Source organism: Carassius gibelio, chromosome A9 (genome assembly GCF_023724105.1).
Source record: "Carassius gibelio isolate Cgi1373 ecotype wild population from Czech Republic chromosome A9, carGib1.2-hapl.c, whole genome shotgun sequence".
Lineage (NCBI taxonomy): Eukaryota > Metazoa > Chordata > Actinopteri > Cypriniformes > Cyprinidae > Carassius > Carassius gibelio.
This window is the reverse complement of record NC_068379.1, coordinates 27,198,353-27,215,973: the sequence shown is the minus strand read 5'-3', so window position 1 is coordinate 27,215,973 and position 17,621 is coordinate 27,198,353. Positions and strand designations below refer to the sequence as shown.

At 33.3% G+C, this 17,621-nt stretch overlaps 1 protein-coding gene across 1 annotated transcript in view; it reads right to left on the bottom strand.

Annotated features, from left to right (window-relative positions):
- The window catches only part of scn1laa (sodium channel, voltage-gated, type I-like, alpha), a 48,298-nt gene extending 34,869 nt beyond the window's left edge, over positions 1-13,429 (bottom strand). Inside the window, exons 1-3 of the mRNA XM_052607136.1 lie at positions 13,212-13,429; positions 3,563-3,882; positions 594-712 (exon numbers count right to left, since the gene is read on the bottom strand). Coding sequence (XP_052463096.1) covers positions 594-712; positions 3,563-3,829 — 386 coding nt within the window. The 5' untranslated portion in view covers positions 3,830-3,882; positions 13,212-13,429. The remainder of the gene's footprint in view (positions 1-593; positions 713-3,562; positions 3,883-13,211) is intronic.
- Positions 13,430-17,621: the final 4,192 nt, after the last annotated feature.

Genomic DNA, 17,621 nt, shown 5'->3' with positions numbered 1-17,621 from the left:
TGTATTTTTTACTGAATAAATACAGCCTTGGTGAGCAGAATAGATTTTTTCTAAATCATTTAAAAATCTTCCCGAAATACACCAAACATGTGAAATGAATTTTTTCCTGCAGGACGGAGTAGGAGAGGTTTAAAGATGCTTTACCTAATAAAATTATGATTCATTAAAATGTTTTTATTTTTATCCATTTATAATCATCATATAGCAGTTTTCAACTTGTTTTTGTTAAGGATCAAATTTACATTGTACATGAAGTCATCAAGCCATAGTTTCAGGCTCTCAGCCGCAAATCATTTATCACACAAAGCATGTTTATACTGAAGCAAACCTACCTTTAATGCCTTTAGGCTCATATTTTCTTTGACCTCGTGTAGTTTTGTTAATGGTTTCTGAGAAAAACATCTCCAGTTGACATCTACAAGGTTATTTTAATTTAATATTATTGCATTTAGTACCAGTCAAACACACCAGACCTACAACTCATTTTGAAGTTGTAAATTATGAATTGAAACCCACTGGATTAAACAGTAAAAGACCCATCCATCACAGCATGACAGTCGCCATCGGCATGTTTCAGCAGTTGAGAAGGATATGAATGCACCAAAATCTTAATTGATATTCTCCTCAGAGGGTTGAAGGGACTGAAGATGTACAAGGCAGAAGCGGCGTTGAAACGACTGATTGTCTTTTTTTTGTTCACTACTATAAAAGTCTAAACAAGAGGGAGAGGAAGAAGATGAACACATTAAAGGTAGATGAAACAGTCAGCAAAATAAATATACAGTATATGTGTGTCTATGCATGTAAACAATAAAAAGAAACTAAAATTATATATATATACACACACACACACACACACACACATATATATATATATATATATATATATATATATATATATATATATATATATATATATATATATATATATATATATATATATATACAGTTTTCACCCCCCAGCTCTTAATGCATCTTGTTTCCTTCTGGAGCATCAGTGAATGTTTGAATCTTTTTAAATAGTTGTGTTTGAGTCCCTCAAATGTCCTCAGTGTGATAAGGTGCATCTCAAAATCATAAAGTCACTGCTGGAAAGGGTTCAAATATGCAAAGATGCTGGAAAACTGAAGAATCTGCAGGACCTTAAAGATTTTTCTGAAGAACGCTGCTCAGTTTAACTGTTCAGAACAAACAAGGGACTCATGCACAACCATCACAAAACAGAAAGACAGTCGAGGATCATCAGGTAACAGAACACAGTACTAAGAACCAAGGGTTCCCAAACTTTTGAGCGGGGTTATTTTAATAATTTCAGAAAATTACTCATATTTTCACAGATTCTGCAAGGGGTGCCCAAACTTTCAAGCCCCACTGTATATATATATATATATATATATATATATATATATATATATATATATATATATATATATATATATATATTAGGGGTGTAACGGTACGCAAAAATCACTGTTGTGTACGTACCTCGGTTTTAATGTCACGGTTTGGTTCATTTTTGGTACAGTACGGGGAAGAAATGCAAACATTAAACTGCAGGTTGTTTATTACTATAAACTTTTTTTTAACAATTTGTTAACACTTTAAAAAAAATACTTTTTAATAAAATATATATAAAATAAAAAAAGAATAAGAAATAAAATACTGCTGCAAAGTTATCCGCTAAATAAAATACTTTCAGTCTCAAACTAATATCTTATGTAATAAGAAAAACGAATGTTCATGCTAAACAAGAAGAGTGTTGTACAAGCAATACCTCATGGGTTTGATTCACAGGAAATACACATTCTTAAAAAAAAAAAAAGTTTAGCTGATTTGGATAAAAACATCCACTAAAGGCATAAATGTAAATCTAATGCAATTTGTGTAAACTCAGTTATATACATACTTTTTACATTTAAATTCATTTAATTGATTAAAATCATTTACATGTAAATACATTTTATATTTTAAGCAAATTTAATTTAATTATATAATATATATATATATATATATATATATATATATATTATACATAGTATATATTATTTTTTCACTCGTCTAATTTAATTGAATTTAATTTGTCCTAACTGATAGACCAACAACATCCCTTACTTACAACCAGGTCACCTGCTGAAATACTTTAATTAAGTGCAAATTCCCATGGTGTTAAGTATGGTCTTGCTGGTTAAAGGTAGAGTAGGTGATTTCGGAAAGGCTATCAATAGCAAGCAAGCTTTAAAAGCATAAGATCTCACCCTCCCTGCAAATCACTCTCCAAAGCCACGCATCCTCCAAAACACACGACCAGCGCCAGGATGAGAATAAGATATAAAATACTGCAGCAAAGTTCTCCACTAAATAAAATACTGTCAGTATCATAAAGAAAATTATAAATAAATAACTATGATTACAGTGCAGCATTACCAATCCCAGCTTGTAGGCCTGCTCATATTTAAAAATATATATATCTTTTCCAAAGTGTAAAGTGCAGCATCAACAGTTTGAGTTTTTAGACCTGCTCAGATTTCGTTATTGCGTTGGACCGATCGGAATTGAGAGCAAAGGTCTGTTTAAATGCCAATGGGAGCTGTGTTTGAATTACAATTGTTTTTTTCCTAGTTGTAGTGATGTTCACACTCGCGTGATGCCTTGTGAAAACCTTAGGCAGGTGACAAACTGGCATATTGCACCTGTCAAACATAGTCTATTTTGCCATCAATACTGTTGACGGTGTCCTTTATCATTAGGCTTTATATTTATGATCAAGATGAAGTATAGATATTGTTGTTGTGAAGACAAGATCCTGGTCTGTCTGCGGTCTCCCTCTATGTTACCTACAGTAGCAGCAGCGCTCCAGCGCCGCGTCAGGCACGATTCTGGTATGTAAAGACACAGAAAACGCGAAGCAGCCGTCACGCAACTGACATGCAGCAGAAACGCCACGCTCACGCCACACAGCCAGTGTGTCACCGGCCTTAGACTCAGCTGCAGGGCGGGATTTGCGCTGGACGCTGAGACTTCTGCCACTTAATATGTTTGTTTGGAAACACGAAAATGTACCTATGTTCCGCACACAAAATATTGCATTCGGCCATTCAGTACACACGTGCACTGTACCGAAAGCCCTGTACCGAAACGGTCCGGTACGAATACACATACCGTTACATCCCTAATATATATATATATATATATATATATATATATATATATATATATATATATATATATATATATATGCAACATGCACAGCAACAACATATAATATGTTTAGTTCTTCCTAATTTGCATTTGAAAACATTATTTGCTGAAAGTTTTCATATTTAATTATTGACCATGAAATTTCTTTTTTTTAAATCAAATCTTATTAAAATGTACTTTTTATTTTTAGAGTTTATTTTACGTTTCAAATATCAAAAACATTTATAAAAAAAAAATCCAAGTTTTTCTTTTGACATTTTTCTAAGATTTAAACTAGTTTACAGGTTTTTTTTATTTTTTTTGTACCCCTCGCAGTACCTGTGGACTCTCATGGGTTCGTAGAGAAGTATAAATCCAAACTCACTGCCTGACTGCTGTAGAACTGGTCCAGGTCCTCCAGTGGTGTGGACACCAATCCTCTGGGAACGTCTCCGTATATGAAGGGCAGATTTTTCCCGGCCTCCAGGCCACTGTTGGGTTTCCTCCTGCATTCGTCGTTTTTATTTCTCTCATGCTTGTCCTTGGACTTTCTGGAGTTCTCCTCAGCGATCCGGCTCTCGATGGCCTTAAGAGATTCACGGGTGAACTTATGGAAACTTTTAGGTCCTGGTGGAGTAAACGAATGCGCCATTTTCTCATCCTGAGCCTTCAGAGTGATTCTCTACACGTCTGCATGAGAAACAACTGGTAGAACCACAGAGAAAGAGTGAGTCAGAGGGAAAGAAACTCATTAGATATGATCGGTTACTGCAAGGTTAGCTTTCTATAAAATCCTTCCGGAACCACAAAGAGAAAAAGCATTGCCGCTCAAAACCATCAGAGTTATCAGAAACAGAGCTCTCAAATAATCAGGGTTATTTATACCACACAAATACCTTTCAGTCCCACCCTACATAAAACAGAAGCTTAAACCTACTAAAAAGTTATGTTCATGTAGTTCAACAAGTAGAGTGTTGTACAAGCAATACCTCATGGGTTTGATTCACAGGAAATACACATTCTTAAAAAAAAAAGTTTTAGCTGATTTGGATAAAAACATCCACTAAAGGCATAAATGTAAATCAGAGTGATTTCGGAAAGGCTATCAATAGCAAGCAAGCTTTGAGAGCATAAGATCTCACCCTCCCTGCAAATCACTCTCCAAAGCCACGCCTCCTCCAAAACACAACCAGCGCCAGGATGAGAGACGGCGTTGATGGAGGCTTGAATGCAATGCTGCCAGATTACCTCATGTCTCATTCATGTAAGCACATATAAACACATCTAGAGCACTTAACCTAGTGATTGCTATCAGGATGTGAAGAGACTTCCAAAAAGCATAACAAAAAAAAAATTCTGAACCAAATCCTCTACTCTGCCTTTAAGCTGCTAATTTGCTTTTGATTAAACGATAAGCATTTTGACCACACATCATGCTTATGTGACAAAGGATGACTTCATACATATTTAGCTCATAGGTTCCCCCAAACTAGGTTTTAAACACTGGTTACATAACCATCACTCACAATCACTACATAACCACCTGCTTATTTTATTGGATTTCCCTCTGAGGTGTTCAAATTTCAAGATGTTCAATACAAATACTGTAAAGGCAAAGTGTTTTATCAACCTTGGTCTGAAGGTTCAAATCAAAGCCAATAAACATTATGAACATTCACTCCATGGGATTTTGATTGATTTTTGTCTGCAACAGGAAACTGGACATCTGTTCAGTTACAAAAAAAAAAAAAAAAAAAAAAAAAAAAAAAAAAAATAAAATATATATATATATATATATATATATATATATATATATATATATATATATATATATATATATATATATATATATATATATATATATATATATATATATAATAATAATAATAATAATAATAATAATAATAATAAATGAAAAAGCCCACCAAGCCAGAGTGAGGCATTGTGCTAATCTTGCATTACTCAAAAGCTTAAAAAAAGAAAAAGAAAGACCTTTTAAGGTACTGCAAATAAGCGGCCATATTTGTAACTCCCCAAGGCAGCTATGGGGCATGGGGTAAGGAATCCAATAACTGTTTGCTAAAATTGGGTTTTCAAATCAGAATTTTTTTTGACAACGGTAGAATAAATGAAGTGCTTCCTATGCTCAAGTCATGTATAAAAATCTAGACTAACAAACTATGAAAGACTTTAAAATATTTAATAGTCAAGTATTGGAAAACTGTAAAGTAAAGAACATCAGAGCTAGTGTTCTTCTAGTCAATACCTACATTTGAAGAGCATCAAAGGTTTCAATTTAAAATGTGTTTTTACAGCGCTGAGCATTGTAACCAATCAAATATATACTGTGTTTGTTGAGAGTGTGAATGCAATGGCCAATAAGAGGCAATAAAATGAAAGAGGACAATAACAAACAGTCAATTCAGTTAAAGTCAGTTCATTCATCTTCAAATAGTGTCAATGCAATCAATCCAACAATATTGGCAGAAATAAAGTATAAAGTCTAAACACAATATACAGTGTGTAACTTAAACTCTTGCATGTAGTGTTGTTTTTAAGATGCTAATGTCAAGTAGTGGTGGGTGATACCGCAAAATTTGGTATCGATCCGATACCAAATACATATAGGGTCAGTATTGCCGATACCGATACCAATACTTAAAAAAAAAAAAAAAAACTTTTGTGTAGGGGGGAGTGTAGTAGGTCTATGTCATTATTTCTGAGGTGAATGAATGATCAATTATTTAGGCAATATTTTTTATTAATGTATTGAAGTACACAAAATTATTAGTTATTAAGCACTGTAGAATGATTTCTTTACAGCCTTTTAAAATAAAATAAAAAAATAAAGAATAAAAAATATCTCTCCCTTTTTTCTGGTTTTAAAAGCAAATGAAATAAAGTTCACACAATTATTTCTGAAGAACAAACAAAGAACAAATATACCTGTGCAATTACATTCCCTGAGCCCCCTTTCTGAATGTGCTTTCAGCTTCGCTCACTCTCTGTTCGCTGTTCCTCAGCGCGTTGTGTCAGTGAGTCATGTGACGACACAACAACGAATCACAGCAGAGCAGCAGGAGGGGGAGGAGTGGCTAAGTGGGCCAGGATGTGAAAGCAGCGTTTGTTCAGGATTGTATAGGTAGAAGACACGAGCAAAGTATGATGAACGTAGATGAGAGATATTTAAATTAAAATATCGATTCACTTACAATTGTATCGATCCGATACCAATACCAGTGTTGGCATCGATGCTATCGATATTTAGATCGATCCGCCCACCCCTAATGTCAAGTTAAAATTCAACCGGCTTGAAACATGTATTTCAGTTACATTCAGTGTCAAATGCCCCAAATAGGCTAATGTTGAGCTCAAAACAACAAAATAAAAGACGGCCCTTTTGAAACATTTGCATGAATTTCAACTAAATTGTTTTAAAACTGGAAAAAAAGGCAAGTCATGCAATTAATGTGTTCATACCGTATGCTCAATCAGTTTGGTCACTTCCCAGAATATGGGACCTCAAGACCACTTAGTGAAGTAAGAGATGATTTCTCTCATTTCAGATAAATCACTATAAGCCTAACCACTGAAAAAAAATCTCTTCTGATAGGATTTCACTGTAAATCTCTCAACATTAAGAGCTCACAAGAGTGATAAACCAATTCTGAGACCATTTCACTCCAGAAACCAAACACAGTATAAGACCAGCAAAGATCTCAATCAAGGCAGAGAACCTGGTACAACAGTGAAGCCACACGTGAGAAACACACAGCCAGACACCGGTCCAGGGACATTTCCTCTGTAATACCAATAATCGTTATCAGATATAATTTCCTAATTGCATTAAGATATCATAATCCTTCTTCGGGGCACTAAGAGGAGACATCATTTCCTTCAGATATCAATCTCACGCAGAAAAGAAAAGACGCAGATCAGAAAACAACACTGGTGAAATTAAGCAAACCATTAGTATATATAAAAAAACAAATAAAAAAAACATTGTCTCTTGGGGTCTAACTCTCAAGTTATCTGACCTTTATTTTTTTTATTGATGCCATAGAAGAATAATTTTAAGTTCCATGAAGAACCTTTCAGTGAAATGTTGAATAGTTCATAAATGAACCACTTTTTCTTAATATTTTAATAATCTAAAGAACCTTTTTCGACTATAAAGAACCTTCCATGGAAGTCAAAAGTTCTTCATGCAACCCTCGATGCCAATAAAGAACTTTGTTTTAAGAGTGTAAGATGTGAATTGTACTCTTTCCAGTTCTTGGTCTTTTCGATTTATCCTGTTCTCAGAAAGACAGAAGCACAACAGACACATTCTGTCCTGCAATCTGCTCTCCCAATTTAATGAACAATATCCCATGAATTATTCCACATGGAATCTCTCATCTATCTTCTCCAATCCTCATTCACGTCTCTTTCCTGGTCTATTTTTACAGGACCCTTTAAAATTTAATTCTCTCCATTTTTCTTTCCTTCCAATCCCTATTAGCATCAAGTTCTGTGCAGAAGATAGTAAAATAGGGATTAGGAAATGCAATACAATTTATTTATTTGTTTTAAATGACTAAAAGCAATTTAAATGTTTTTAATAAATGCCATTTTATTGGTTAATGTGAACGTTCAGCGAATTTAACCCTTTTAAGACCCTGCGGCCTCATATGAGGACATTATAATATTTTTGTGAATTTCTCTAAGACTGTTCATGCCACAGTTTTAGGTCTGGATGTCCTGTACAGAGCACATTCAGGGATTTTCAGATATACCAAAAATGTCATCAGAAATGTCTGAAATTAATTTAGTGACACTTATGAAAATCTGATAATATTTCGTAATCATAATTTTAAATCTGTCAAATTTATAAATTGTGTGTCAACATCTCATGAAAATGTTATGGGGTTTCAAATCAAAATATGACTTTCTGTTACGAAACAGGACGTTGATTTCATACATGTCCTCATATGAGGACACCAGGACTAAAAGCATTTTTATTACACATTTTTGGAGACATAACATATGAATAGGGAAATAAATGATATTTCAATATTCTATGAAATATGATATATTATTATGAAAATCTTGCCAATTATTACTAACATTGTTACACTTCTTTTTTTCATTACATGTTGCCCCAAAAACACATTAATATGCCAATTATGCTTAAAACCAATTTTGCAGAATAACACATTATTTCTCATATCATGGCATAAAACAATTTGAAGAAGCAAGTCCTGCTCTTTCTGATTAAAGGGGTCATATGATGTTACTTAAAAGAACATTATTAGGTGTAGTTGGTGTAATGAAATGTTTGAATCATCAGTGAAAAATCCTTTACATATATAAACGTACTTACAGACTGTGAGTCAGAACAGATGGTATTGTAGTTTTTTGTCCCAGATTCAGGAAACAGTCCTCCATAAAATGCATTTCACACATCTAAATATTTGGGTTGAACTGTTCTGAAACAGTATTGTAAATACAACTTAACCATTGATTTTTAGTTGTGTCCTCTTTTAAAAGGCCAAACAAAGTATTTTTGCTTTCATAACCAAACAGCGAGAATCAAAGTTACACTTCTTTCTTTGCATGAATATTTGTGTGGTGTTATGCAAATCTTCCCACACAGTGATGTAGGGGGGCGTGTTTAAACGAGGCCTTTCGGGGGGGGGTTGAGTCTTAACTTTGGTAAAGAATATCTCTTTGGGTTTGAAACTTTAGTCTTTGCAACATTAGAGATCTTATCTATTCACAAACAGCTGGTAACACTCCAAAGAGAAAGGAAAACTTGAAATTGCATCATATGACAAGACAAATAAAGTGTTCCCAAAAATAATTTTGACAATTAAATTCCCAGAAATCTTGTTAAAAGTGCTATATAAATAAAGGTGACAATTATACTAAATGTCATTGTATTAGATTAAAAAAACAAAAAACAAACAAATCTAAGTAAATATCATCTACTAATAAATGTGTTACATTTTAAAAACTCAATAAATTTTTTTTTAAATACTACATTCAAATCCATTTTCCTCATAATTATTATAATTATTTTTAATTACATCAAAATATGAAGAAACAAGTCCTGCACTTTCCTTCAGTGCTTTTTTATTGACCATAAACCAGCCCATCCATAAAAAAGCTGGAGAAATGGAGATAAAAAATGTTATACAGAGATTTGGTCCTTTTACTAATACATACGTAATTTGATTAGACACACAACCGCCCACTAAAAAAAATAAAAATAATAATAGATAAAATAAAATGTCATAAGCCATGAACCAATCCAACAAACTTTGAGGAAAACTTTGATTTGAAGCAAAAAGGTATTTGAAAAAAGTAAAATGTACAAGACTGTATACTTACTGGCTTTAATGAGGGAAAAAACTGCAATCCCATGAAGCATTGTGATAGACAATCATGGATGAAAATGACATGAAACATGAAACTATTAATTTAATGTTGTAAATGCTGGTTGTTTCTATAGAAACAATATATATTGTTTATTGCAAAATATGCGTATAAATAAATATTTAAGTATTTTGAGGGCAAAGTTAATTATTGCATCATTCGCTGTGCTTCGTAGTGGGCGGAGCTTTCTGATTGGTGGAATTTTCTGTATAGCATCATGGGTAATGTAGTTTTCCACCACAAACTCCACACGATTGTTTTAAGAATAAACTGAATTAAAGTGAAAAGATGGGTTCAACAAAAGCAATTCTGTCTTTTAAGGTTGAGCAACTATTGTTAAAAGGATCGTTCCATGTCAAATCAACAAAATTTTAGAAATGTCCGTGGCTCAATTTTTTTATTTAGATTAAGTTTCCTAAAGAATGATAAACATGTTTAGTGATGAAAGCCAAAATATTAAATACCACTAGGTATATTTTCTGAGTAATCCACTGTTTTGTAGAAGGGGGCCAAATGGCAATTTTCACCTGAGATTCGGAGCCGAATTACCCAGAGGGCAGCATCATTTTGTTACTTTGGCCCACCAACTGGCCCACCTGTTACCAACCATGAAGAGTTTGCAACAGACACCAGCTTCAGCAGCACTTTAAGGATGTAATAAATCCAGATAATTATCTGCATGTAGTACATTGCGTCCTCTGAGAGATTAACAGGTTGTTGACCACATCTGAACTCCCACCAGACTCACCATTCATTTTAATTAGAGGTCGAAGACCTAACTGACAGGCCCGGGTCTCCAAACAAGAGCAAAAATAAACTTGAAACAGAGCCACGAGTCAACATCTAAACGCTGGCTGAGGTTACTCCTAATTACACATGATATTCATCAGACGATTACCATTGACAACAGCAACCTGACTCTCGCTCAAAGCCTCTAATCTCTCCTCGTGACATATTGACTCCTCTGCAAGACAAATACACCTGACAACAGACACTGAAGCCGCCACGACCAGCTGATTTGTTCTTTATCAGTCTGGAGAAACCATATTTCTATTCTCACACTGTGCCATTCTAGTACTCTATAGAAATCTGACGGGGCTGCATGAAAAGCAAAGAAACAAAGAAAACATATGAACATTAGACTGTAATCTGATGAGGAATGACAAGTAGAGCTCTGCATATATCATTCTTTTATTATTCTTTATCATGGCTTAAAACTAGTCTAATATTAGAATTTAAACTATTGTCTACATCAATTAGAAATGATGCACTAAAAGCTAAACAACTACCAGTCAAAAATTTGGGATCAGTAAGACTTGTAATGTTTTCAAAGAAGTCTATTATACTCATTAAGACTGCATTTATTTGATCAAAAGAACGGTAATCTTTCAAAATGTTATTACAATATAAAATAATGGTTTCTATTTGTATATCCTTTAAAATATAATTTATTTCTGTGATGCAAACGGAATTTCCATCAATCAATAAAGTGTCACATGATCCTTCAGAAATCATTCTAATATGCAAATTTATTCGAATTTTTTGGGGGGGAATTGTGATACTTTTTTCAGGATTCTTTGGTTAATAAAAAATTATGATAATAAAAAGAACAGCATTTATTCTAAATGTAAATGTTTTCTAATAAAATAAATGTTTGCAATCACTTCTTATCAATTTAACACATCCTTGCTGAATAAAAGTTTGAATTTATTTCTTTCAAATAAAGAAAGAATAAAAATTTACTGACCCCAAACTTTTGAACTGTATATTGTTAGAAAAGATTTATATTTTTAAAAAAATGTTTTTTTTTTTTTAACCTGTTTTATTCATCAAAGAAAAAGTATCACAGGTTCCCCAAAACAATTAAGCAGCACAACAGTTTCCAGCATAAATCATCATATTAAAATGATTTCTGAAGGATCATGGGACACTGAAGACTGGAGTAAGGAACAGGAACAAATGAGATGTTAATGTTATTTTACATAATAATATTTCTCAATATAAAAATGTTTTCATGTATTTTGATCAAATAACTGCAGCCTTGATGAGCAGAAGAAACTCCTGTAAAAATCAATCAATCAAAAAATCAATTAAATTACTTTAATCTTTGTGATCAAATCTTTCTGACGGTTGACCATCCATACCTCTCTTCATGAATAACCACTGTTCAGTCAGTTGCAGTCAAATAAAACTTAGTTCTCTTATAAAACATGCGTTGAATAAATGCTTTCACCAAAGATACACGAATCAGTTGCTGGGAAAGTGAACAATGCGTCGAGTCAAATAAGTTTTCGAATCAATAAATTGACGACTCAATGAACCGACTCATATGAGTGAACTGATAGTGAAAGCCTTTTCCATTGAAGAAAATTTGTTTACGAAACGACTTTCTATGACCATTAACTCATAAACCAATGCATTACAACATCATATAACAAAACGTGCATTGATGTAAAATATGTAAATAAATTTTATTTTATGTAAATGGTTTTAGTTTGAATTGTTTTGCATTTTTGTTCGTAAACCTACAGTATGAGCCGAATCGGATCTAAAACATACTGGAACAGGAACACATGGAGTTACAATAAACAATTTAAAAACATTATTATTAGCCTATTAGTTTTATTAGTATTAGTATTTATGTTTTATTTTATAATTATATATTTATAACTAGAAACCGAGAACATTTTGGTTTAATTGATCGTATAATAGTATGCCAGGACGGAAATTTAGAGATTGAGCTATTCATATTGAACTGTTCGAAAGAACCGATTCCGGAAAATGAGTCGAACTGCACATAGTTCAATACCAAAGTCAAATTAAACGCGGTTTAGCAGTCTATTACAAAAATAATACATCGTGTGAGCTGATTTAACCTTTTTGTAATCCTGTGGCATCTCTTCTACCTCAGATTCAAGAAGCAATCACTGAAGGAGTGGATTTTCAGGGCGTCAACCAGAGTTGACATGTCTCTCAAAAAAAAAACACACGTTGTGAAAATAAAAACAAGCAGAAGTGGATCGCTTCGACACATCGTTTTCAAGTTTATATGCGTTTAAACAGTGCGCTAATCAAATGCATTAGAAGTATTATAAAATGATCTATACGTTAAAAGAACAAAAACCTGTGGCGCAGTCTAGACCAGTGCTGACATGTATAAATGGATGTCGGAAAACCAAACAAATCAATCAATGTACAAATATGTAAATAACTTTTTCTTTTGCATCTGATGCTGTTATGACAACAATGACTTAGCATACTGTATGTAATACAGAAATAGAAAAGTAAGCCTATCACAGCCAACTAAACTATTACGAATTACTGAAAAAAAGAAAGAAAATAAATCCAGGAGTGCTCGTTACATTGTATACTGTCAACTGAATGAGAAAATAGGCTAATCTAAAACCAAAGACTTTTGCAATAGTAACAATATAACAAACAAACTTAGACTACCTCAAATTGTATTTTCAAATCCTGGTTAGACATATAACTCTTTAATGCATCAGACATGGGATTGTTATTCAATTACATCCGGATGCATTTTATTTATTGAGTTTTAATTATTTTTTATAGCTTTTTTAATAGCTTTTATCAGTACTTTATGATCTACTCACCATCTTCCAGCAGAAATCCGAATTGCTGGTAAATGAATGAATCCCCAGCGCACAGGAGCAAAACTTGATGCAGTGAAACAAGGTGGAGGAAAACGGACAGTGTGGGCAAATTTAACCAAGAAAGTAAACTCCAAGGGATTTCCTGCGAGAAGAACAAAAAAACAATCGCAGAGACTGATCAAAGAGAGCGAAGTGCCTGAGATCTCAGAGACGAGCGCTTCCGGTTATTCATTAGATACATCACGAATCCACCAGTCGTACTATGTCTGAGACTGGGTTTATGTATATTAAGTACGTAATGCCAACTCTGCCTTGTTCACTTCACCTGTAGTTGGCGAGGGCTTGCCTCATGAATATTAATTAGACTGTGCAGACGTTCCATCTTAACCGTCCAATGGAGAACATTCACTCATGAATGTTAAAAACTTGAGCTTCTCCATAGTAGGAGTCCTAAATCCTTAACTTGACAACGACACCAGAAAGGTGTGACGACGATTTCATACTTTGTTTTCATTTTATTGATTATAGATATTTTTATTTTTTATACTTTTATTTATTTATCACGGGGATGTATAGGCTATTGTTTGGAACACCTTTTGATTTTAATTAAAAATATGCACATTTTGACAAAATAGTTAGCAACAAAATCTAAATAAGAGACAAGTAGCCTATATTGTCTTGATTTTATTTCTATATATGAATATAGGCCTACTCTTAGATTTTAACTGACAGTATGGTCAAAAAGTCTTGAGGTAAAAAGACCAACTCAAAGACATATTTGTCACCTTATCTTTTGTTTTCTTTAATAAAACATCAATACTGTAAAATATCGACGTGATGTAGTAAAGAAATGACAAATATCTTTTAATGAAAATCAGGGTATCTTCCGTCCATTCCAAATCCGTTTTAAATTAAAAAAACAGAAAACGAAAGACTCAAGAGGATTAAAGTGAGAGAACGTTAATTCAATAACGAGAAATGGAAAAATGGCTTGTTTATTCGTTATTCCATCTAGGTAAACAAACGGAAAATGAGTTTTTGATTTGATTTCTCATTTTGTCGTTTGGGGTTTAAAAAACGGCTTATGGCTTCAATATTTCATTCGCACTTGTGGGCGGAGCTGAAACGCTCCTTTCATCTGATTGGTCGGATCGCTCCGCCTTCAACTCGAGCTTACATTCTTTCAGAATAAGAGTCTTATAAGAGTAGTGTCTGAAACCACCGCTCACTGTTAATTAACATAATATTTGAGTCAGATGTTGCTGCGCACATAATTCGTGCTGCTGTGGCTTGCAAGTCACCCCTTTAAATTATTTCTAGGTTATAGTATTGTATGAATATTGTCCCACTGCAAATACAGTGCAATTAGTTCTGTCTCCATGGATAAAAGTGAAGTGGAAATAAAAATCAATAATAGACTGAACAGTTCCATGATAATATGTCTGTAACATTTACCTCTCTCGTCTTTTAAGTCAAAAGGCACTAGACATTAATAATTAATTGTGGAAATTAATATAGTTAAATTTATTAAATAAATTAGAATTTTTAATTTTATTACAAACTAAATTGAATGATGTTTCTCTTTTAGTCTTCTTTGTTGGCCTTGAGAAAGCCAACATATATTTGAACATAATTATTATTATCTATTATGAGAGTAATTGAAATCGCCTAAAATTTTTATGTTTCACCAAATTCAGCTCAGATCTTCAGACTCACCTGACTAGTTGCTGTAACTGGTCAGACTTTTTCCTTCTAAAAAAAAATCCAAGTGACTTTCATTATCTGAGCAATGAAGGTCTTACACTTAATGTCCACTAGAGGGGGAGACAGGAATTCTATTTACGTAAGTTTAAATGACAAATAAAAACATTACCATGAATATGCCATATCTGTGTAACACAGGTTCTTCAATGATAGATGGTGTGGTAGGGGGGTATACCTTAGCCAAATGATAACTGTATAATAGAAAACAACATTAACTACTGCAGCTGGTGCCAAATAAAAATGATTATGTTTTGGAAAACTGCAAGTCAAATGTACTTGCACAAATGACTTGCTGTTATATAATACCCCTTATGCGTTGTTGGGGACGTTTTCGTCCACTAGAAGTTGAGCCTTATTTTGGCCACAACTTTCTCTGTGTTTCAGCTAATGGAATGATTTTTGGTGACAAATCTTATTTTGACATATATTTTGGGAAAATGCTTGAAATCAGTTACATCATTTATGAACTTGGCAATTAAAGAGTTAAAATATTGGATTTTAAAAAAAACATTTGGTAGTTTTGATCAGGACTGAGGTTGATTAATAGATTTATGCAAAAAAAGAAAATATTGAAAAAAAATATATTTGTCTGATACATTTTTATAGCAGTTTAATTGAGTGGATGTTTTCATCCCGAACATAATGAAAGGGTAGTGAATTTGAACAATGCACAAGGGATACATAATAATTTTTATTTGGCACCAGCGGCAGTTAATGTTGAAAGCTAACAGGAGTGTGGTGGGGTGCGAGGTCTGTTTTGACCAATGGATGGAGACCTCAAGGCAGTGGCCTAAATGCTGATCTAAAGATTTTGTCTTTATAAATTACAGTTTACATTGTACTTACTGAAGTACACCTCTGCATGCAGACACCCAACTGTACAAATGCATTTATAGATTTAAAACTCAGTCCTGAACCGGGAGAACCATGTTGTGCAGAGTACAGTTCCAACACACTTGCTTGGACATTGCTACTGATCCTGAAGACCTTGCTTATTTTAGGTGTGTTTATTTGGGGTAGCTAAACTTTGCAGGACACTGGCCATCCAAGAGGAGGACTGAGAGTCCTGACATTAGCATTTACATTCAGTGCATGTGATTTATCAACACCGAGTACATCTTAAAATGTACAGCTCATGAAAAATAAAAGTTCCAGATGGACAAACGTTAAATGCATAAACCAGTGTGAATAAAAAATAAATCTTAAAATAAATTTGGAGGTAGGTTGAAAAAGCCAGAATGGGAAGTTTTAAGTAAAGCTTGAAGTGTGAAGTTTATTCTTGTACACAGATATGGCATATTCATGGTAGTACACATGAAATTAATGTATTTATTTGTCATTTAAACTTACGTAAATGTAATCTAGTGGGCATTAAGTGTTAGACCTTCATTGCTCAGATAATGAAAGTCACTAGGATTTTTTGAGAAGGAAAAAGTCTGACCAGTTACAGCAACAAGTCAGGCGAGTCTGAAGATCTGAGCTGAATTTGGTGAAACATTAAAATTTTAGTCGTTGTCAATTACTCTCATAATAAATGATAATCATGTTCAAATATATGTCGACTTTCTCAAGGCCAACAAAGAAGACTAAAATAGAAACATCATTAAATTTAGAATGTAATAAAACTAATATTACTAATTTATTTCATAAATTTAACTATATTAATTTTCCCAATTAATTATTAATGTCGCACACACCTACCTAGTGCCTTCTGACTTAAAAGATGAGAGTGGTAAATGTTACAGACATATTATCATGGAAATGTTCAGTCTATTATTGATTTTTACTTCCTCTTCACTTTTATCCAAGGAGACAAAACTATTTGCACTGTATTTACAGTGGGACAATATTCATACAATACTATAACCTAGAAATAATTTAAAGGGGTGACTTGCAAGCCACAGCAGCACGAATTATGTGCGCAGCAACATCTGACTCAAATATTATGTTAATTAACAGTGAGCGGTGGTTTCAGACACTACTCTTATAAGACTCTTATTCTGAAAGAATGTAAGCTCGAGTTGAAGGCGGAGCGATCCGACCAATCAGATGAAAGGAGCGTTTCAGCTCCGCCCACAAGTGCGAGTGAATTATTGAAGCCATAAGCCGTTTTTTAAACCCCAAACGACAAAATGAGAAATCAAATCAAAAACTCATTTTCCGTTTGTTTACCTAGATGGAATAACGAATAAACAAGCCATTTTTCCATTTCTCGTTATTTAATTCATGTTCTCTCACTTGAATCCTCTTGAGTTTTTCGTTTTCTGTTTTTTAATTTGAAACGGATTTGGAATGGACGGAAGATACCCTGATTAATGAAGCACTTCAAGAATATACTTTAAATTTACCTTACAAGCAAAAGATTTCTTAATAGACTTTTATAATAAACTTTTTTAATTTAGTTCATAAAAACGCCATAGAGCGAATTTAAATACATTTCTGTAATTTTAATTAATTTTCCAGTAACTTCCAGCGCACTTTGACACATCAAAACGTCAGTCACGCGACTCAGACGAGGACAGCGAAGCCCGATGGCGCCATCTAGTGGATTAAACATAACATAAACAGTGTTTTGGTTAAGGGGAAATTTACATTTATGAAATAATATATATATATTTTTTTACATTTAATTAGTAGTTTTACTCT